The following is a 20,105-nucleotide window of genomic DNA, read 5'->3' on the forward strand; positions in this document are numbered from 1 at the left end:
TTCAAATGACATACAAATGAGAACTCTCCAATGGAGTCTTACAGTAGTTGGAGAGTCCAAAAAACACTCCTTCAGTCATTTCACTGAGAGTCATTGATTGGGGACACCAAGAATATAGGAAGGAATGCACAAAGAAAGGATGAAATTGTGTTCAGGATCGGGGGAAGGGATGAACAGGGCGTGCTTGCCTTGAATCCAGGCTTTGTTGGGGGGGTGGGGCGTAAAGATCAAACGGGTCTGAAACTACAAAGTGGTGATGGTAACACAGTATCACCAGAGTTACACAACAGTGTTCCCAAATTGCAACAATGATGAAAAAGTTTACTAATCCCAACTTAACCAACAAAAGTACAGGAAACCATACAAAAAATAAAACATCACCAGAAAGGTGGAAACAAACCAAATGCAAAGCAGTTCAGGGGAAAGGAACTCCATGTCCCCTGGGGGCAGACCGAGTTGCCAGCGTCCACGGTGAGCAGACGGGGATGGAGGCTGCAGAGCCGACCGCTCCCCTGGACGTGGTGTTTCCGGCAAGGGCTCTGGGTGTCTGTCCAGAGCGGGGGCTCGTTCTCCCTGCAGGGGTGGGTGAGTCATCGTGGGCGTCTGGGTGTTGCGCGGGAGCCAGGGCAGGCTCTCCCTGCCGAGGCGGTGACTCCTCCTCTGCCTCGGGTTCTCCTGCCAGAGCCCGAGCAGGTAGAGGTGCACGTGGAGGTGGAGGTTCTGGCTGAGGGGGTGGGACATCAGTGCCTGGGGCTGGGGGTCCTGCAGGCATGGAGATCCGATCTGCCCGGTGTGCTGGCCAGTACCCAGCTGGCCTGGTGTCTCTGCGAGGGCAAGTCTCGGTTCTCCATCTGCCCTCGGTGGATCCCTGGGTCCTGCACCTGGAGCCAGCACCTCTGTAGGGACAGGTCTGGGAAGCGGAGCCTGGTTCCAGTTGGAGGCCAGTGCTAGAGCTGGGGGAGAAGCAAAGTTTGCCCACAGGCCAGCCTTGGCATGTGCGTCTCCCGGGACAGAAAGCTTCCAAGAGATTCCCAAAGAATACCCAGCGTCGGATGTCTTTTGGGACTGAAGTGTGCAAGATGGGGGGCGGGGGGTGTGAGGCCAGCGCTTGCTGCAGGCCCAGCAGCAGCTTTCGGGGACTCGTCCCTGTGTAGCTCAGCACCCCCTCCCCACACACTCCCGTGCACCAGCCCCAGCGTCCTCACCTCTGTGCTCTGGCGTGCTGGGCTCCAGGTCCTCCTGCTGCCTCAGAGGCCGGGGTTCTCGGGACTCTGGGTCGGAGCCGGGTGTGCTGAGCTCCGTGGCAGCCTCAGACTGGGCCGCCGGGTGTATCCTGGGCGGTGTCTCGGCAGCAGGCCTTCCCCGCCTCCGCTTCTCCCCCGGTGGGGCTGATGCCTCCGTGGGCACGCTCACCTGGAGCCTGCACTGGGCCTCACGGGCGGGGGGGTGGTGCTCCGACCCCTCCCTCCGGGAGGTGGATGGGGTGTCCCCGTCCTCGGCCTCATCACGTGGGAAGCTCTGCAACGACAGTGACCGTCAGCCAGCCATGCTAGGAGTTTTCCGAGCTGGGCCTGGGCAGTGGAGCCACTGCTTCTGCCTGCTCGAACTTCTCTTCCCAGAAGGGTCAGAGACGTGTGTCTGCTCAGATCCCCACCCGGGAGGAAAGAGTCCCACCTGAGGGTGTGAGGTCCGCCTGGGCGGCCGCCGCTGCCCGCACTCTCCCCATCCCGCCCAGCCTGCTCTCCCCTGGGGTGTGGACACAACTTGTCCGCAGGCTTCTGACCCCACATCCGCCTGGGCTTCCTTGAGGGAGACACACCCCAAGAAACCCGCATCCACACACACAGGCAAAGGACCCGGTGTTTCCGGGTGGCATGGGAGAGGCGGCCTGGTCCGTCCTGGGGCTCCCCGTGTTACCTTTCTGTTTCTCCGGGCAAAGGGCCAGAGGCCTCTCGGGGGTGTCCTGAGCCAACGTCGACAGGGTGCCCGCGCACACTGCCTGTGAGCACTCCTGAGGCCCCGGCCTCTGGGCAGGGGCAAACAGCAGAACATCCTGGCAGCCAGTGAACTGGCTGGGGGCTCCTCTCCGCTCTGGAGGCCTGGATACCCGGGCTGCGGGTTCTGTTGGGTTCTGTTGCCGGCAGGTGACATCATCTCCTGGGGTTCGTGCTGAGGTCCCTTCCCCAAAACTTCCCAAGGGAATCTCTGGGTTTCTGACTGCTCGACCACCCCCCTTAGGCCATGTGCAGGCACAGTGACACCCACACAGCCCAGCCCACAGCCCTGGGGAGGCCTGGGTTCAGCCAGGGCCTGAGCTCCGAGGACCCCACTGCTCTCAGACCAGGCTCCTTCTTCTCATAAGTGGTGTGGCCCTGGACAAGCATATGCCCCTCAGGGTTGCCCCAGTCTCTCCATCTGCAGAGTGGTGGTCATTCTCCCATCTGCTTCCTAGGTCTGTCGGCCTACGAGCAGCTCCATGCCTTTCCACCTGGGGCCGATATCACGTGGAGCTTGTGCGCTGAGACTTCAGAAAGAAAGATTCCATCCAGGGCTGACACAGCACAGAATGGGGCAGAACGAGGCCTGGATGTGCCGTGGTACCCAGGAAAAGGCACTCCCCCTCCTGACTGTTTTGAGACCCCGCATCCAAGTTGGAGGACCGAAAGGAAGACTCGAAGGTCTCCCTCTCTTATAGAAAAGAGTAGCCAACTTTCTGCTCCTCTGTTTCCATTGAGATTCTGTTCAAGTGTCCCAGCTCGGCTTCTGCGGGTGGCTGAGCTTCTAATGGCTCCCTGCGTTCTTGTCTTTTCCTCTCCAAACCTTCCGTCCTTTTCCCCCTTCTGGGGTGGAAGGGCGCTGTCATTGCTTCTACCTTCGAGGCAGATTGAGGAAAAGTCTGGACCGTCGACTCCTTTCCTCTCTTTGGTTCCGTGTCTCTCTCTGGCTGTGTCCCTCTCTTTTCCTTTCTCAGTTCCGTCTGTGTCTTCCTCTTTCTCTCTCGTGTGTGGATGGATGGATGCTAGGGATGCACATGTATATGATTAGATGAGGGTTATGTTTTAGGGATAGGTTAGAGGGAGAGAAAGGCTTTAGGTCGGAGTTGGTCATGGGGGAAGGGTCAAGGGTGGTGGTGGTGTTGTTTCTTGGAATCTGAGTGCTGTGCATTCTTCGTCTCTTTCCATATGAACCCCTTCTCAGATACACCACTTGCAAGGAGTCTCTCATGTTCTGTTTCCTATCTTTTGCATTGTGAATGCTTAGCTTCTCTGTTGTGAAGAGGTTCCATTGGATGGAAACCCATGGGTGTACTTCGTGTACCTCTTTGCCTTACTTGAAGAGACCCATTTCGACCTCCGCCCAGCAAATGGCAAGGAGACTCTGATGTTAAGGAGCCTTTGACCTACGCTTCTTTCTAGCTATCTCATGACATCAGTCTTTAGGGTGAGGTTTTCCCCCTATATTGAGGTGGTATGAGATCAAAACCAATAGCGTTCTTCAGATGTAGCTGTCTGGTTTTCCCATGGACATTGATTGAAGAGGCTTTCTTGTTCCCATTTGGATATTCTCCCCTTCTGTGTCAGAGATGAGTTGACCATGGATGCTGGGGTTTGTTTCTGGACCCTCCACTTTATTCCATCGATCTGGATCTGTGTGTGTTGTTGTATTCCCAATAGCATACTGTCCTGCTGCTGCTGCTGCGGCTAAGTCACTTCAGTCGTGTCTGACTCTGCGTGACCCCATGGCCTGCAGCCTACCAGGCTCCTCCGTCCAGGACGTTTTCCAGGCAAGAGTACTGGAGTGGGTCGCCATTGCCTTCTCCGATACTCTCCTGAGGATCCTAGTTTGGTCGTCTAATTTCCTTTCACACAACCTTGGATGTCCGTATCGGGGCTTTTTCGTCGGATTGTATTGACAGTTTAGGCTCTTTTCTGTCTCCGTACCCCTTTTGCAATTCTTTGTTCGGTGCGAAAATGCATTGGCATTTTGGGAGGAATAGCATCGAAGCTGTGGATTGCCTTGTGGGGCTGTGACATCATTTTCCCAATAGGAATTCTTTCAAGCCCTGAGCACAGCTTCTCTTTCCAGTGATTGGTGTGGGCTTGATCTTCCTTCTTCCATCTCTCGCCGTTTTGTGAGAACAGGTCCATCCTTCCCTTCTGGGTTAGATGGACTGGTGGGTATCACTTCAGTGAATGGCATTGTCAGTGGGGGTGATAATTCCCTTCTCGTTGGAAGACTTTGCTGTGAGTATTAGAAATGCAAGTGACTTCTCTTCCCCTTCCTCCCTGTCCATCTCTCAGAGCCACCGGGAAACAGAGGCCTCATCCACGGTCACACAGGCCTGAGGGGGTGCAACTAGACCGTTGTTTCTTCAGGCCCTCAGTGCTGGACATCATCCGGGATCCTCTGTGTGTGTCTTCCTCAGTCTGGTGTCCCTTCAGACCTTTCCCTAGTTTTCACAGGCTTGTTGCGTTGGTGTTCTTTGTCTGTTTGGAGACACATCCTTGATAAGCTTTGTGTTTCCACTCATTCGTCTCGCGATGTATGACCTGTCTTTTGCTTTTGTCATGAGGTCTTTCCCACAGTAGATATCTTTGATTTTGCAAAGTCCACTGTATTCTCTGGGTTTTTTTTTTTTTTTTGTGGACTGGCTTTTAGTTTTGTGTGTGAAGACTCAAAGCACGTGTCTGGTTTCTGCTCATTGTTCTTCGAGATTTGTGACAAGTTTTCATGGAAAGTTTGTCTAGGGATAACTGGAAGTGAACTCGGTGTAAGGTGTCAAGTCTCCATCTCCATTCCTGTCATCCCCTGCAGTTTCCAATTCCCTGTTCCTGAGTGGTTTTAGAGACCTTGTGGGGAGTTTGGTTGCATTGGAGTTTGCATTTCCACCTTGATTCGATTCACACTGTTCTGCCCTCAGGGACACTGTCAAGGGGGAGTGAGGAGCAGCCTGCACTTCCAGCAGTGACCACACGGTGGGGCGAGTGCTGCTCTCCCCTCAGGGAGCCCCAGGCCACAGGCATCCCAGTGAGGAGCCAGCTCTGTGCTCAGCTGAAAGGAGTTAGTCTCTCAGGAGCCTCTGAGCCCTTGCCTTTGGATCACCCAGGGTGGGCATTTACTGGGACAGAAAAAATTGCCCTGAATTCCATGGACGGAAGAGCCTGGCTGTGTAGAGTTCGTGAGTTGCCGCGAATCAGACACAACTGAGGACACAAAATTTCTATAGATTAAAACACTTTTTGGGGGTGGGGGGAGTGAAAGGGGGGGATGTGGGCTTTTTTGTCTTATATAATAGCCAAGGGAAATCTAGTTTAAACCTAAATTCACATAGACGGGAAAGGTATAGCTCTCCGTCACCCTATTAAAAAAAAAAAAAAAACTACTAAACGTTTCTGAAAGTTTATTTAGTAGCTTCCTTGAGCAGTTCATTGTGAAGCATTTTTTTTTTTCTGTGACATTGGCCTCATTAAAAAGCACGGTTTGCCTTTACTGGATAATTCTGTTCATTGGTTTCTTAGGGAACCTTGGTAATATTTGAGTTTCCTGGGGAGTATGGTCACATGACCTGGCCCTGGCCAATCGGTGCGTTCCACCTCCCTGGCCACTGTGATTGGCTCCGGGCTGGGGCAGTGCCCAATCGGGGCCAGGGCCGGGCCTCCCGTTGGAAGCCAGGGGAAGACGAGCTGTCGTCCTGCTGGGGTAGGGGAAGGGGTGGGGCCGGGGGAGGTCAGGCTCCAGCAGTGGGAGGGGCGTGAGGCCCGCCTGCGGCAGTTGGTGACCTTCCTGCTCCCCTCAGGGCAGAGCCGCCGGCCTGAGAATGAGGGCGCTGCTGAGCCCAGGGCCTGGGATGGCCCGTTGCTGCTGTGGTCCCAGAGCTCCACCCGAGACCTGAGGGAAGCCGTCTGCCCGTGAGTCCTCTCCCGCTTGTCTGTCAGCTTGTTTGAACCATGCTGGGTTTTCTGCCCAGCTGGCTAAGGGGAGTCCCTGGAAATGCAAGGGTGTGGGTTTTGGCAGACTTCAGGGAAGACATGCCAGATGAGCCTGGGAGACTCCAGCTTAATCTGGATTCAGGAGATATCTCTTCGGGCCAGCTAGTAATTGTAGGATAAGCCTAATGAGTCTTCACAGGATGAAGAGAGTAACGTGCCAAGGTAGCAATCGATGTCCTCATTCGAGAGGATGAAGCTGGTGCTCAGAGAAGGGGGGAACTTGGCCACAGCAAGGAGGTGTGCACCCAGACAGAACCCCCAGATCCGGCCATTGGAGCTCAGGGAGGCCACTGGTGTGGCTTGTCCCTGTGGCAGGGGCCGAGGCACGCAGCCCACCCTGATTCCTGCGGGGGCCTGACTTGGGAAGTGCCATCTGGTAGCTTTGAGACTCACCAAACCAAATTGCACTGGAGAGAGGAGGGACACCTTCCTTCATCCACCCCCCACCCCCGCCGGATTCCCACATACCCTGACCCCTTTCTCCCGATTTCGGAGCCATTTCCAGAGTCCCGCTCATATGACCTCATTCGAAGTGCACTGTGGACGAGCTGCCATCTGCAGCTACTACCACAGCGGCCAAGGGCTTTAGCTCCCGACTACCTCCCTTCCTTTGGAACTTGGGGGCCCTCTACTCCCCACTTGCACACCACAGACCTTTGCTGAGGATTGTGGGGACCCTCACTCAGTTTGCAGTACGTTGTAGCCATCCCTGTCCTCTCTATACCTCCCTTGAAACTCAGCTTGTGAGCTCCTTTGGAGCAGCGTGGCCCACCTGGCTGCAACGGAAGAGACACAGCTGACAGTGAAACAACAGCTTAGATCTGAGACCCGGAAAGCTCTGTCAGAAGGGACCTCCCTCTTCACACCGTAGAGGCTGTAGGAGGCGCCAGGCTTTCGAACCAGTGCTGGGGCCAAAATGACTCCACAGCTGTTTTCCTTCCTGGGGAGGGTTCTGGCTCGAGTGGGAATGGCTCAAGTCTCCTAAGGTTCTGCAAGCCCACTGTGTGCAGATTCACGGTACACAGAGAGGAGAAGGTGGAGTCCTGCCCTGTAGGTGGTCACAGCTCACGGATGAGCCAGGCAGGCAGGCAGGCAGGGCATGAGAACACCTGAGCTGCCTTCATGAGTGAATGGTGTGGGGGCAGAGGAAGAGAAGCCGGTCTGCTCCCTCGTGTGGTGCCCCGGGCAGGTTGTCCCCAGAGGAAACCCTTACGACGGTGAGGACTATCACTGCTGTTTCCCAAGGGGTTCCGTCGGTGCGTGTCTTCCCCGGAGCGGTCAGGCCGTCTCTCAAGTACACGGGCCATGGGCATTGCCTCTCCTTGGAACTTCCCATGTGTTTCTCTTTTTTATGGAACAGTGATTTTCTAGAGGGGTTCTGGGCCACAAGGATGTTGGGTCATTTTCTAGCCTTCTGTCATGAAGAACGCTTTCCTGGGTGTTGGGGTGGTTTGTTGTCCCAGCTCCCTTTCTTGGCTTCTTTTGGGAGCTGGTGCAACAAGACGAGCTCAGCCTCTGCCTTCTGGCTGAGATGTCACCCTTGACACAGCAATGCCTGCCTGGAGATAATGATGGCAGTTGCCAAAAGGGCTTCGTTTGGCACATGGTATCTTGAAAGGACGTACACCGTCCTTTCAGATATCAAAGGCTAGTTCAAATGACATACAAATGAGAACTCTCCAATGGAGTCTTACAGTAGTTGGAGAGTCCAAAAAACACTCCTTCAGTCATTTCACTGAGAGTCATTGATTGGGGACACCAAGAATATAGGAAGGAATGCACAAAGAAAGGATGAAATTGTGTTCAGGATCGGGGGAAGGGATGAACAGGGCGTGCTTGCCTTGAATCCAGGCTTTGTTGGGGGGGTGAGGCATAAAGATCAAACGGGTCTGAAACTACAAAGTGGTGATGGTAACACAGTATCACCAGAGTTACACAACAGTGTTCCCAAATTGCAACAATGATGAAAAAGTTTACTAATCCCAACTTAACCAACAAAAGTACAGGAAACCATACAAAAAATAAAACATCACCAGAAAGGTGGAAACAAACCAAATGCAAAGCAGTTCAGGGGAAAGGAACTCCATGTCCCCTGGGGGCAGACCGAGTTGCCAGCGTCCACGGTGAGCAGACGGGGATGGAGGCTGCAGAGCCGACCGCTCCCCTGGACGTGGTGTTTCCGGCAAGGGCTCTGGGTGTCTGTCCAGAGCGGGGGCTCGTTCTCCCTGCAGGGGTGGGTGAGTCATCGTGGGCGTCTGGGTGTTGCGCGGGAGCCAGGGCAGGCTCTCCCTGCCGAGGCGGTGACTCCTCCTCTGCCTCGGGTTCTCCTGCCAGAGCCCGAGCAGGTAGAGGTGCACGTGGAGGTGGAGGTTCTGGCTGAGGGGGTGGGACATCAGTGCCTGGGGCTGGGGGTCCTGCAGGCATGGAGATCCGATCTGCCCGGTGTGCTGGCCAGTACCCAGCTGGCCTGGTGTCTCTGCGAGGGCAAGTCTCGGTTCTCCATCTGCCCTCGGTGGATCCCTGGGTCCTGCACCTGGAGCCAGCACCTCTGTAGGGACAGGTCTGGGAAGCGGAGCCTGGTTCCAGTTGGAGGCCAGTGCTAGAGCTGGGGGAGAAGCAAAGTTTGCCCACAGGCCAGCCTTGGCATGTGCGTCTCCCGGGACAGAAAGCTTCCAAGAGATTCCCAAAGAATACCCAGCGTCGGATGTCTTTTGGGACTGAAGTGTGCAAGATGGGGGGCGGGGGGTGTGAGGCCAGCGCTTGCTGCAGGCCCAGCAGCAGCTTTCGGGGACTCGTCCCTGTGTAGCTCAGCACCCTCTCCCCACACACTCCCGTGCACCAGCCCCAGCGTCCTCACCTCTGTGCTCTGGCGTGCTGGGCTCCAGGTCCTCCTGCTGCCTCAGAGGCCGGGGTTCTCGGGACTCTGGGTCGGAGCCGGGTGTGCTGAGCTCCGTGGCAGCCTCAGACTGGGCCGCCGGGTGTATCCTGGGCGGTGTCTCGGCAGCAGGCCTTCCCCGCCTCCGCTTCTCCCCCGGTGGGGCTGATGCCTCCGTGGGCACGCTCACCTGGAGCCTGCACTGGGCCTCACGGGCGGGGGGGTGGTGCTCCGACCCCTCCCTCCGGGAGGTGGATGGGGTGTCCCCGTCCTCGGCCTCATCACGTGGGAAACTCTGCAACGACAGTGACCGTCAGCCAGCCATGCTAGGAGTTTTCCGAGCTGGGCCTGGGCAGTGGAGCCGCTGCTTCTGCCTGCTCGAACTTCTCTTCCCAGAAGGGTCAGAGACGTGTGTCTGCTCAGATCCCCACCCGGGAGGAAAGAGACCCACCTGAGGGTGTGAGGTCCGCCTGGGCGGCCGCCGCTGCCCGCACTCTCCCCATCCCGCCCAGCCTGCTCTCCCCTGGGGTGTGGACACAACTTGTCCGCAGGCTTCTGACCCCACATCCGCCTGGGCTTCCTTGAGGGAGACACACCCCAAGAAACCCGCATCCACACACACAGGCAAAGGACCCGGTGTTTCCGGGTGGCATGGGAGAGGCGGCCTGGTCCGTCCTGGGGCTCCCCGTGTTACCTTTCTGTTTCTCCGGGCAAAGGGCCAGAGGCCTCTCGGGGGTGTCCTGAGCCAACGTCGACAGGGTGCCCGCGCACACTGCCTGTGAGCACTCCTGAGGCCCCGGCCTCTGGGCAGGGGCAAACAGCCGAACATCCTGGCAGCCAGTGAACTGGCTGGGGGCTCCTCTCCGCTCTGGAGGCCTGGATACCCGGGCTGCGGGTTCTGTTGGGTTCTGTTGCCGGCAGGTGACATCATCTCCTGGGGTTCGTGCTGAGGTCCCTTCCCCAAAACTTCCCAAGGGAATCTCTGGGTTTCTGACTGCTCGACCACCCCCCTTAGGCCATGTGCAGGCACAGTGACACCCACACAGCCCAGCCCACAGCCCTGGGGAGGCCTGGGTTCAGCCAGGGCCTGAGCTCCGAGGACCCCACTGCTCTCAGACCAGGCTCCTTCTTCTCATAAGTGGTGTGGCCCTGGACAAGCATATGCCCCTCAGGGTTGCCCCAGTCTCTCCATCTGCAGAGTGGTGGTCATTCTCCCATCTGCTTCCTAGGTCTGTCGGCCTACGAGCAGCTCCATGCCTTTCCACCTGGGGCCGATATCACGTGGAGCTTGTGCGCTGAGACTTCAGAAAGAAAGATTCCATCCAGGGCTGACACAGCACAGAATGGGGCAGAACGAGGCCTGGATGTGCCGTGGTACCCAGGAAAAGGCACTCCCCCTCCTGACTGTTTTGAGACCCCGCATCCAAGTTGGAGGACCGAAAGGAAGACTCGAAGGTCTCCCTCTCTTATAGAAAAGAGTAGCCAACTTTCTGCTCCTCTGTTTCCATTGAGATTCTGTTCAAGTGTCCCAGCTCGGCTTCTGCGGGTGGCTGAGCTTCTAATGGCTCCCTGCGTTCTTGTCTTTTCCTCTCCAAACCTTCCGTCCTTTTCCCCCTTCTGGGGTGGAAGGGCGCTGTCATTGCTTCTACCTTCGAGGCAGATTGAGGAAAAGTCTGGACCGTCGACTCCTTTCCTCTCTTTGGTTCCGTGTCTCTCTCTGGCTGTGTCCCTCTCTTTTCCTTTCTCAGTTCCGTCTGTGTCTTCCTCTTTCTCTCTCGTGTGTGGATGGATGGATGCTAGGGATGCACATGTATATGATTAGATGAGGGTTATGTTTTAGGGATAGGTTAGAGGGAGAGAAAGGCTTTAGGTCGGAGTTGGTCATGGGGGAAGGGTCAAGGGTGGTGGTGGTGTTGTTTCTTGGAATCTGAGTGCTGTGCATTCTTCGTCTCTTTCCATATGAACCCCTTCTCAGATACACCACTTGCAAGGAGTCTCTCATGTTCTGTTTCCTATCTTTTGCATTTGTGAATGCTTAGCTTCTCTGTTGTGAAGAGGTTCCATTGGATGGAAACCCATGGGTGTACTTCGTGTACCTCTTTGCCTTACTTGAAGAGACCCATTTCGACCTCCGCCCAGCAAATGGCAAGGAGACTCTGATGTTAAGGAGCCTTTGACCTACGCTTCTTTCTAGCTATCTCATGACATCAGTCTTTAGGGTGAGGTTTTCCCCCTATATTGAGGTGGTATGAGATCAAAACCAATAGCGTTCTTCAGATGTAGCTGTCTGGTTTTCCCATGGACATTGATTGAAGAGGCTTTCTTGTTCCCATTTGGATATTCTCCCCTTCTGTGTCAGAGATGAGTTGACCATGGATGCTGGGGTTTGTTTCTGGACCCTCCACTTTATTCCATCGATCTGGATCTGTGTGTGTTGTTGTATTCCCAATAGCATACTGTCCTGCTGCTGCTGCTGCGGCTAAGTCACTTCAGTCGTGTCTGACTCTGCGTGACCCCATGGCCTGCAGCCTACCAGGCTCCTCCGTCCAGGACGTTTTCCAGGCAAGAGTACTGGAGTGGGTCGCCATTGCCTTCTCCGATACTCTCCTGAGGATCCTAGTTTGGTCGTCTAATTTCCTTTCACACAACCTTGGATGTCCGTATCGGGGCTTTTTCGTCGGATTGTATTGACAGTTTAGGCTCTTTTCTGTCTCCGTACCCCTTTTGCAATTCTTTGTTCGGTGCGAAAATGCATTGGCATTTTGGGAGGAATAGCATCGAAGCTGTGGATTGCCTTGTGGGGCTGTGACATCATTTTCCCAATAGGAATTCTTTCAAGCCCTGAGCACAGCTTCTCTTTCCAGTGATTGGTGTGGGCTTGATCTTCCTTCTTCCATCTCTCGCCGTTTTGTGAGAACAGGTCCATCCTTCCCTTCTGGGTTAGATGGACTGGTGGGTATCACTTCAGTGAATGGCATTGTCAGTGGGGGTGATAATTCCCTTCTCGTTGGAAGACTTTGCTGTGAGTATTAGAAATGCAAGTGACTTCTCTTCCCCTTCCTCCCTGTCCATCTCTCAGAGCCACCGGGAAACAGAGGCCTCATCCACGGTCACACAGGCCTGAGGGGGTGCAACTAGACCGTTGTTTCTTCAGGCCCTCAGTGCTGGACATCATCCGGGATCCTCTGTGTGTGTCTTCCTCAGTCTGGTGTCCCTTCAGACCTTTCCCTAGTTTTCACAGGCTTGTTGCGTTGGTGTTCTTTGTCTGTTTGGAGACACATCCTTGATAAGCTTTGTGTTTCCACTCATTCGTCTCGCGATGTATGACCTGTCTTTTGCTTTTGTCATGAGGTCTTTCCCACAGTAGATATCTTTGATTTTGCAAAGTCCACTGTATTCTCTGGGTTTTTTTTTTGTGGTCTGGCTTTTAGTTTTGTGTGTGAAGACTCAAAGCACGTGTCCGGTTTCTGCTCATTGTTCTTCGAGATTTGTGACAAGTTTTCATGGAAAGTTTGTCTAGGGATAACTGGAAGTGAACTCGGTGTAAGGTGTCAAGTCTCCATCTCCATTCCTGTCATCCCCTGCAGTTTCCAATTCCCTGTTCCTGAGTGGTTTTAGAGACCTTGTGGGGAGTTTGGCTGCATTGGAGTTTGCATTTCCACCTTGATTCGATTCACACTGTTCTGCCCTCAGGGACACTGTCAAGGGGGAGTGAGGAGCAGCCTGCACTTCCAGCAGTGACCACACGGTGGGGCGAGTGCTGCTCTCCCCTCAGGGAGCCCCAGGCCACAGGCATCCCAGTGAGGAGCCAGCTCTGTGCTCAGCTGAAAGGAGTTAGTCTCTCAGGAGCCTCTGAGCCCTTGCCTTTGGATCACCCAGGGTGGGCATTTACTGGGACAGAAAAAATTGCCCTGAATTCCATGGACGGAAGAGCCTGGCTGTGTAGAGTTCGTGAGTTGCCGCGAATCAGACACAACTGAGGACACAAAAATTCTATAGATTAAAACACTTTTTGGGGGTGGGGGGGAGTGAAAGGGGGGGATGTGGGCTTTTTTGTCTTATATAATAGCCAAGGGAAATCTAGTTTAAACCTAAATTCACATAGACGGGAAAGGTATAGCTCTCCGTCACCCTATTAAAAAAAAAAAAAAAAAAACTACTAAACTTTTCTGAAAGTTTATTTAGTAGCTTCCTTGAGCAGTTCATTGTGAAGCATTTTTTTTTTCTGTGACATTGGCCTCATTAAAAAGCACGGTTTGCCTTTACTGGATAATTCTGTTCATTGGTTTCTTAGGGAACCTTGGTAATATTTGAGTTTCCTGGGGAGTATGGTCACATGACCTGGCCCTGGCCAATCGGTGCGTTCCACCTCCCTGGCCACTGTGATTGGCTCCGGGCTGGGGCAGTGCCCAATCGGGGCCCAGGGCCGGGCCTCCCGTTGGAAGCCAGGGGAAGACGAGCTGTCGTCCTGCTGGGGTAGGGGAAGGGGTGGGGCCGGGGGAGGTCAGGCTCCAGCAGTGGGAGGGGCGTGAGGCCCGCCTGCGGCAGTTGGTGACCTTCCTGCTCCCCTCAGGGCAGAGCCGCCGGCCTGAGAATGAGGGCGCTGCTGAGCCCAGGGCCTGGGATGGCCCGTTGCTGCTGTGGTCCCAGAGCTCCACCCGAGACCTGAGGGAAGCCGTCTGCCCGTGAGTCCTCTCCCGCTTGTCTGTCAGCTTGTTTGAACCATGCTGGGTTTTCTGCCCAGCTGGCTAAGGGGAGTCCCTGGAAATGCAAGGGTGTGGGTTTTGGCAGACTTCAGGGAAGACATGCCAGATGAGCCTGGGAGACTCCAGCTTAATCTGGATTCAGGAGATATCTCTTCGGGCCAGCTAGTAATTGTAGGATAAGCCTAATGAGTCTTCACAGGATGAAGAGAGTAACGTGCCAAGGTAGCAATCGATGTCCTCATTCGAGAGGATGAAGCTGGTGCTCAGAGAAGGGGGGAACTTGGCCACAGCAAGGAGGTGTGCACCCAGACAGAACCCCCAGATCCGGCCATTGGAGCTCAGGGAGGCCACTGGTGTGGCTTGTCCCTGTGGCAGGGGCCGAGGCACGCAGCCCACCCTGATTCCTGCGGGGGCCTGACTTGGGAAGTGCCATCTGGTAGCTTTGAGACTCACCAAACCAAATTGCACTGGAGAGAGGAGGGACACCTTCCTTCATCCACCCCCCACCCCCGCCGGATTCCCACATACCCTGACCCCTTTCTCCCGATTTCGGAGCCATTTCCAGAGTCCCGCTCATATGACCTCATTCGAAGTGCACTGTGGACGAGCTGCCATCTGCAGCTACTACCACAGCGGCCAAGGGCTTTAGCTCCCGACTACCTCCCTTCCTTTGGAACTTGGGGGCCCTCTACTCCCCACTTGCACACCACAGACCTTTGCTGAGGATTGTGGGGACCCTCACTCAGTTTGCAGTACGTTGTAGCCATCCCTGTCCTCTCTATACCTCCCTTGAAACTCAGCTTGTGAGCTCCTTTGGAGCAGCGTGGCCCACCTGGCTGCAACGGAAGAGACACAGCTGACAGTGAAACAACAGCTTAGATCTGAGACCCGGAAAGCTCTGTCAGAAGGGACCTCCCTCTTCACACCGTAGAGGCTGTAGGAGGCGCCAGGCTTTCGAACCAGTGCTGGGGCCAAAATGACTCCACAGCTGTTTTCCTTCCTGGGGAGGGTTCTGGCTCGAGTGGGAATGGCTCAAGTCTCCTAAGGTTCTGCAAGCCCACTCTGTGCAGATTCACGGTACACAGAGAGGAGAAGGTGGAGTCCTGCCCTGTAGGTGGTCACAGCTCACGGATGAGCCAGGCAGGCAGGCAGGCAGGGCATGAGAACACCTGAGCTGCCTTCATGAGTGAATGGTGTGGGGGCAGAGGAAGAGAAGCCGGTCTGCTCCCTCGTGTGGTGCCCCGGGCAGGTTGTCCCCAGAGGAAACCCTTACGACGGTGAGGACTATCACTGCTGTTTCCCAAGGGGTTCCGTCGGTGCGTGTCTTCCCCGGAGCGGTCAGGCCGTCTCTCAAGTACACGGGCCATGGGCATTGCCTCTCCTTGGAACTTCCCATGTGTTTCTCTTTTTTATGGAACAGTGATTTTCTAGAGGGGTTCTGGGCCACAAGGATGTTGGGTCATTTTCTAGCCTTCTGTCATGAAGAACGCTTTCCTGGGTGTTGGGGTGGTTTGTTGTCCCAGCTCCCTTTCTTGGCTTCTTTTGGGAGCTGGTGCAACAAGACGAGCTCAGCCTCTGCCTTCTGGCTGAGATGTCACCCTTGACACAGCAATGCCTGCCTGGAGATAATGATGGCAGTTGCCAAAAGGGCTTCGTTTGGCACATGGTATCTTGAAAGGACGTACACCGTCCTTTCAGATATCAAAGGCTAGTTCAAATGACATACAAATGAGAACTCTCCAATGGAGTCTTACAGTAGTTGGAGAGTCCAAAAAACACTCCTTCAGTCATTTCACTGAGAGTCATTGATTGGGGACACCAAGAATATAGGAAGGAATGCACAAAGAAAGGATGAAATTGTGTTCAGGATCGGGGGAAGGGATGAACAGGGCGTGCTTGCCTTGAATCCAGGCTTTGTTGGGGGGGTGGGGCGTAAAGATCAAACGGGTCTGAAACTACAAAGTGGTGATGGTAACACAGTATCACCAGAGTTACACAACAGTGTTCCCAAATTGCAACAATGATGAAAAAGTTTACTAATCCCAACTTAACCAACAAAAGTACAGGAAACCATACAAAAAATAAAACATCACCAGAAAGGTGGAAACAAACCAAATGCAAAGCAGTTCAGGGGAAAGGAACTCCATGTCCCCTGGGGGCAGACCGAGTTGCCAGCGTCCACGGTGAGCAGACGGGGATGGAGGCTGCAGAGCCGACCGCTCCCCTGGACGTGGTGTTTCCGGCAAGGGCTCTGGGTGTCTGTCCAGAGCGGGGGCTCGTTCTCCCTGCAGGGGTGGGTGAGTCATCGTGGGCGTCTGGGTGTTGCGCGGGAGCCAGGGCAGGCTCTCCCTGCCGAGGCGGTGACTCCTCCTCTGCCTCGGGTTCTCCTGCCAGAGCCCGAGCAGGTAGAGGTGCACGTGGAGGTGGAGGTTCTGGCTGAGGGGGTGGGACATCAGTGCCTGGGGCTGGGGGTCCTGCAGGCATGGAGATCCGATCTGCCCGGTGTGCTGGCCAGTACCCAGCTGGCCTGGTGTCTCTGCGAGGGCAAGTCTCGGTTCTCCATCTGCCCTCGGTGGATCCCTGGGTCCTGCACCTGGAGCCAGCACCTCTGTAGGGACAGGTCTGGGAAGCGGAGCCTGGTTCCAGTTGGAGGCCAGTGCTAGAGCTGGGGGAGAAGCAAAGTTTGCCCACAGGCCAGCCTTGGCATGTGCGTCTCCCGGGACAGAAAGCTTCCAAGAGATTCCCAAAGAATACCCAGCGTCGGATGTCTTTTGGGACTGAAGTGTGCAAGATGGGGGGCGGGGGGTGTGAGGCCAGCGCTTGCTGCAGGCCCAGCAGCAGCTTTCGGGGACTCGTCCCTGTGTAGCTCAGCACCCCCTCCCCACACACTCCCGTGCACCAGCCCCAGCGTCCTCACCTCTGTGCTCTGGCGTGCTGGGCTCCAGGTCCTCCTGCTGCCTCAGAGGCCGGGGTTCTCGGGACTCTGGGTCGGAGCCGGGTGTGCTGAGCTCCGTGGCAGCCTCAGACTGGGCCGCCGGGTGTATCCTGGGCGGTGTCTCGGCAGCAGGCCTTCCCCGCCTCCGCTTCTCCCCCGGTGGGGCTGATGCCTCCGTGGGCACGCTCACCTGGAGCCTGCACTGGGCCTCACGGGCGGGGGGGTGGTGCTCCGACCCCTCCCTCCGGGAGGTGGATGGGGTGTCCCCGTCCTCGGCCTCATCACGTGGGAAGCTCTGCAACGACAGTGACCGTCAGCCAGCCATGCTAGGAGTTTTCCGAGCTGGGCCTGGGCAGTGGAGCCGCTGCTTCTGCCTGCTCGAACTTCTCTTCCCAGAAGGGTCAGAGACGTGTGTCTGCTCAGATCCCCACCCGGGAGGAAAGAGTCCCACCTGAGGGTGTGAGGTCCGCCTGGGCGGCCGCCGCTGCCCGCACTCTCCCCATCCCGCCCAGCCTGCTCTCCCCTGGGGTGTGGACACAACTTGTCCGCAGGCTTCTGACCCCACATCCGCCTGGGCTTCCTTGAGGGAGACACACCCCAAGAAACCCGCATCCACACACACAGGCAAAGGACCCGGTGTTTCCGGGTGGCATGGGAGAGGCGGCCTGGTCCGTCCTGGGGCTCCCCGTGTTACCTTTCTGTTTCTCCGGGCAAAGGGCCAGAGGCCTCTCGGGGGTGTCCTGAGCCAACGTCGACAGGGTGCCCGCGCACACTGCCTGTGAGCACTCCTGAGGCCCCGGCCTCTGGGCAGGGGCAAACAGCAGAACATCCTGGCAGCCAGTGAACTGGCTGGGGGCTCCTCTCCGCTCTGGAGGCCTGGATACCCGGGCTGCGGGTTCTGTTGGGTTCTGTTGCCGGCAGGTGACATCATCTCCTGGGGTTCGTGCTGAGGTCCCTTCCCCAAAACTTCCCAAGGGAATCTCTGGGTTTCTGACTGCTCGACCACCCCCCTTAGGCCATGTGCAGGCACAGTGACACCCACACAGCCCAGCCCACAGCCCTGGGGAGGCCTGGGTTCAGCCAGGGCCTGAGCTCCGAGGACCCCACTGCTCTCAGACCAGGCTCCTTCTTCTCATAAGTGGTGTGGCCCTGGACAAGCATATGCCCCTCAGGGTTGCCCCAGTCTCTCCATCTGCAGAGTGGTGGTCATTCTCCCATCTGCTTCCTAGGTCTGTCGGCCTACGAGCAGCTCCATGCCTTTCCACCTGGGGCCGATATCACGTGGAGCTTGTGCGCTGAGACTTCAGAAAGAAAGATTCCATCCAGGGCTGACACAGCACAGAATGGGGCAGAACGAGGCCTGGATGTGCCGTGGTACCCAGGAAAAGGCACTCCCCCTCCTGACTGTTTTGAGACCCCGCATCCAAGTTGGAGGACCGAAAGGAAGACTCGAAGGTCTCCCTCTCTTATAGAAAAGAGTAGCCAACTTTCTGCTCCTCTGTTTCCATTGAGATTCTGTTCAAGTGTCCCAGCTCGGCTTCTGCGGGTGGCTGAGCTTCTAATGGCTCCCTGCGTTCTTGTCTTTTCCTCTCCAAACCTTCCGTCCTTTCCCCACTTCTGGGGTGGAAGGGCGCTGTCATTGCTTCTACCTTCGAGGCAGATTGAGGAAAAGTCTGGACCGTCGACTCCTTTCCTCTCTTTGGTTCCGTGTCTCTCTCTGGCTGTGTCCCTCTCTTTTCCTTTCTCAGTTCCGTCTGTGTCTTCCTCTTTCTCTCTCGTGTGTGGATGGATGGATGCTAGGGATGCACATGTATATGATTAGATGAGGGTTATGTTTTAGGGATAGGTTAGAGGGAGAGAAAGGCTTTAGGTCGGAGTTGGTCATGGGGGAAGGGTCAAGGGTGGTGGTGGTGTTGTTTCTTGGAATCTGAGTGCTGTGCATTCTTCGTCTCTTTCCATATGAACCCCTTCTCAGATACACCACTTGCAAGGAGTCTCTCATGTTCTGTTTCCTATCTTTTGCATTTGTGAATGCTTAGCTTCTCTGTTGTGAAGAGGTTCCATTGGATGGAAACCCATGGGTGTACTTCGTGTACCTCTTTGCCTTACTTGAAGAGACCCATTTCGACCTCCGCCCAGCAAATGGCAAGGAGACTCTGATGTCAAGGAGCCTTTGACCTACGCTTCTTTCTAGCTATCTCATGACATCAGTCTTTAGGGTGAGGTTTTCCCCCTATATTGAGGTGGTATGAGATCAAAACCAATAGCGTTCTTCAGATGTAGCTGTCTGGTTTTCCCATGGACATTGATTGAAGAGGCTTTCTTGTTCCCATTTGGATATTCTCCCCTTCTGTGTCAGAGATGAGTTGACCATGGATGCTGGGGTTTGTTTCTGGACCCTCCACTTTATTCCATCGATCTGGATCTGTGTGTGTTGTTGTATTCCCAATAGCATACTGTCCTGCTGCTGCTGCTGCGGCTAAGTCACTTCAGTCGTGTCTGACTCTGCGTGACCCCATGGCCTGCAGCCTACCAGGCTCCTCCGTCCAGGACGTTTTCCAGGCAAGAGTACTGGAGTGGGTCGCCATTGTCTTCTCCGATACTCTCCTGAGGATCCTAGTTTGGTCGTCTAATTTCCTTTCACACAACCTTGGATGTCCGTATCGGGGCTTTTTCGTCGGATTGTATTGACAGTTTAGGCTCTTTTCTGTCTCCGTACCCCTTTTGCAATTCTTTGTTCGGTGCGAAAATGCATTGGCATTTTGGGAGGAATAGCATCGAAGCTGTGGATTGCCTTGTGGGGCTGTGACATCATTTTCCCAATAGGAATTCTTTCAAGCCCTGAGCACAGCTTCTCTTTCCAGTGATTGGTGTGGGCTTGATCTTCCTTCTTCCATCTCTCGCCGTTTTGTGAGAACAGGTCCATCCTTCCCTTCTGGGTTAGATGGACTGGTGGGTATCACTTCAGTGAATGGCATTGTCAGTGGGGGTGATAATTCCCTTCTCGTTGGAAGACTTTGCTGTGAGTATTAGAAATGCAAGTGACTTCTCTTCCCCTTCCTCCCTGTCCATCTCTCAGAGCCACCGGGAAACAGAGGCCTCATCCACGGTCACACAGGCCTGAGGGGGTGCAACTAGACCGTTGTTTCTTCAGGCCCTCAGTGCTGGACATCATCCGGGATCCTCTGTGTGTGTCTTCCTCAGTCTGGTGTCCCTTCAGACCTTTCCCTAGTTTTCACAGGCTTGTTGCGTTGGTGTTCTTTGTCTGTTTGGAGACACATCCTTGATAAGCTTTGTGTTTCCACTCATTCGTCTCGCGATGTATGACCTGTCTTTTGCTTTTGTCATGAGGTCTTTCCCACAGTAGATATCTTTGATTTTGCAAAGTCCACTGTATTCTCTGGGTTTTTTTTTTTTTGTGGACTGGCTTTTAGTTTTGTGTGTGAAGACTCAAAGCACGTGTCCGGTTTCTGCTCATTGTTCTTCGAGATTTGTGACAAGTTTTCATGGAAAGTTTGTCTAGGGATAACTGGAAGTGAACTCGGTGTAAGGTGTCAAGTCTCCATCTCCATTCCTGTCATCCCCTGCAGTTTCCAATT

At 55.1% G+C, this 20,105-nt stretch overlaps 3 protein-coding genes and 1 long non-coding RNA gene across 4 annotated transcripts in view; 1 reads left to right on the top strand and 3 right to left on the bottom strand.

The window, feature by feature from the left end:
- LOC145534149 (uncharacterized) overlaps nucleotides 1–20,105 on the top strand; it is a 541,812-nt gene that overhangs the window by 154,765 nt on the left and 366,942 nt on the right. Inside the window, exons 22-23 of the long non-coding RNA XR_014074275.1 lie at nucleotides 5,798–5,909; nucleotides 13,439–13,550. This is a non-coding gene — a long non-coding RNA (uncharacterized LOC145534149). The remainder of the gene's footprint in view (nucleotides 1–5,797; nucleotides 5,910–13,438; nucleotides 13,551–20,105) is intronic.
- Nucleotides 301–5,374, bottom strand: LOC145533962 (uncharacterized). Its single transcript, XM_081561315.1, has 3 exons — nucleotides 1,918–5,374; nucleotides 1,206–1,518; nucleotides 301–953 (listed from the first exon to the last, which is right to left on the bottom strand). The coding sequence occupies exons 1-3, from the start codon at nucleotides 2,152–2,154 to the stop codon at nucleotides 325–327; spliced, it is 1,179 nt and encodes a 392-aa protein (XP_081417441.1). The 5' UTR covers nucleotides 2,155–5,374; the 3' UTR covers nucleotides 301–324.
- On the bottom strand, nucleotides 7,935–13,015 carry LOC145533988 (uncharacterized). Its single transcript, XM_081561348.1, has 3 exons — nucleotides 9,560–13,015; nucleotides 8,848–9,160; nucleotides 7,935–8,595 (listed from the first exon to the last, which is right to left on the bottom strand). Exons 1-3 carry the CDS (start codon nucleotides 9,794–9,796, stop codon nucleotides 7,967–7,969), a joined length of 1,179 nt encoding a protein of 392 aa, XP_081417474.1. The 5' UTR covers nucleotides 9,797–13,015; the 3' UTR covers nucleotides 7,935–7,966.
- On the bottom strand, nucleotides 15,582–17,898 carry LOC145533956 (uncharacterized). The gene is made up of 3 exons (XM_081561308.1): nucleotides 17,201–17,898; nucleotides 16,489–16,801; nucleotides 15,582–16,236 (listed from the first exon to the last, which is right to left on the bottom strand). Exons 1-3 carry the CDS (start codon nucleotides 17,435–17,437, stop codon nucleotides 15,608–15,610), a joined length of 1,179 nt encoding a protein of 392 aa, XP_081417434.1. The 5' UTR covers nucleotides 17,438–17,898; the 3' UTR covers nucleotides 15,582–15,607.

The sequence above is a fragment of the Giraffa tippelskirchi genome, chromosome 14 (genome assembly GCF_054371585.1).
Source record: "Giraffa tippelskirchi isolate mGirTip1 chromosome 14, T2T-mGirTip1v1.2.pri, whole genome shotgun sequence".
NCBI classification, from domain to species: Eukaryota; Metazoa; Chordata; class Mammalia; order Artiodactyla; family Giraffidae; genus Giraffa; species Giraffa tippelskirchi.

Bases quoted from the DNA above. Each gene is read 5' to 3' on its own strand.
- LOC145533956 (XM_081561308.1), bottom strand. From the start codon at position 17,437: ATGATGTCACCTGCCGGCAACAGAACCCAACAGAACCCGCAGCCCGGG. The intron at 16,802-17,200 runs GTAACACGGGGA...CTGTCGTTGCAG, and splicing joins TTGCCCGGAGAAACAGAAAG to AGCTTCCCACGTGATGAGGC. The intron at 16,237-16,488 runs GTGAGGACGCTG...CTTCTCCCCCAG, and splicing joins CAGCACGCCAGAGCACAGAG to CTCTAGCACTGGCCTCCAAC.
- LOC145533988 (XM_081561348.1), bottom strand. From the start codon at position 9,796: ATGATGTCACCTGCCGGCAACAGAACCCAACAGAACCCGCAGCCCGGG. The intron at 9,161-9,559 runs GTAACACGGGGA...CTGTCGTTGCAG, and splicing joins TTGCCCGGAGAAACAGAAAG to AGTTTCCCACGTGATGAGGC. The intron at 8,596-8,847 runs GTGAGGACGCTG...CTTCTCCCCCAG, and splicing joins CAGCACGCCAGAGCACAGAG to CTCTAGCACTGGCCTCCAAC.
- LOC145533962 (XM_081561315.1), bottom strand. From the start codon at position 2,154: ATGATGTCACCTGCCGGCAACAGAACCCAACAGAACCCGCAGCCCGGG. The intron at 1,519-1,917 runs GTAACACGGGGA...CTGTCGTTGCAG, and splicing joins TTGCCCGGAGAAACAGAAAG to AGCTTCCCACGTGATGAGGC. The intron at 954-1,205 runs GTGAGGACGCTG...CTTCTCCCCCAG, and splicing joins CAGCACGCCAGAGCACAGAG to CTCTAGCACTGGCCTCCAAC.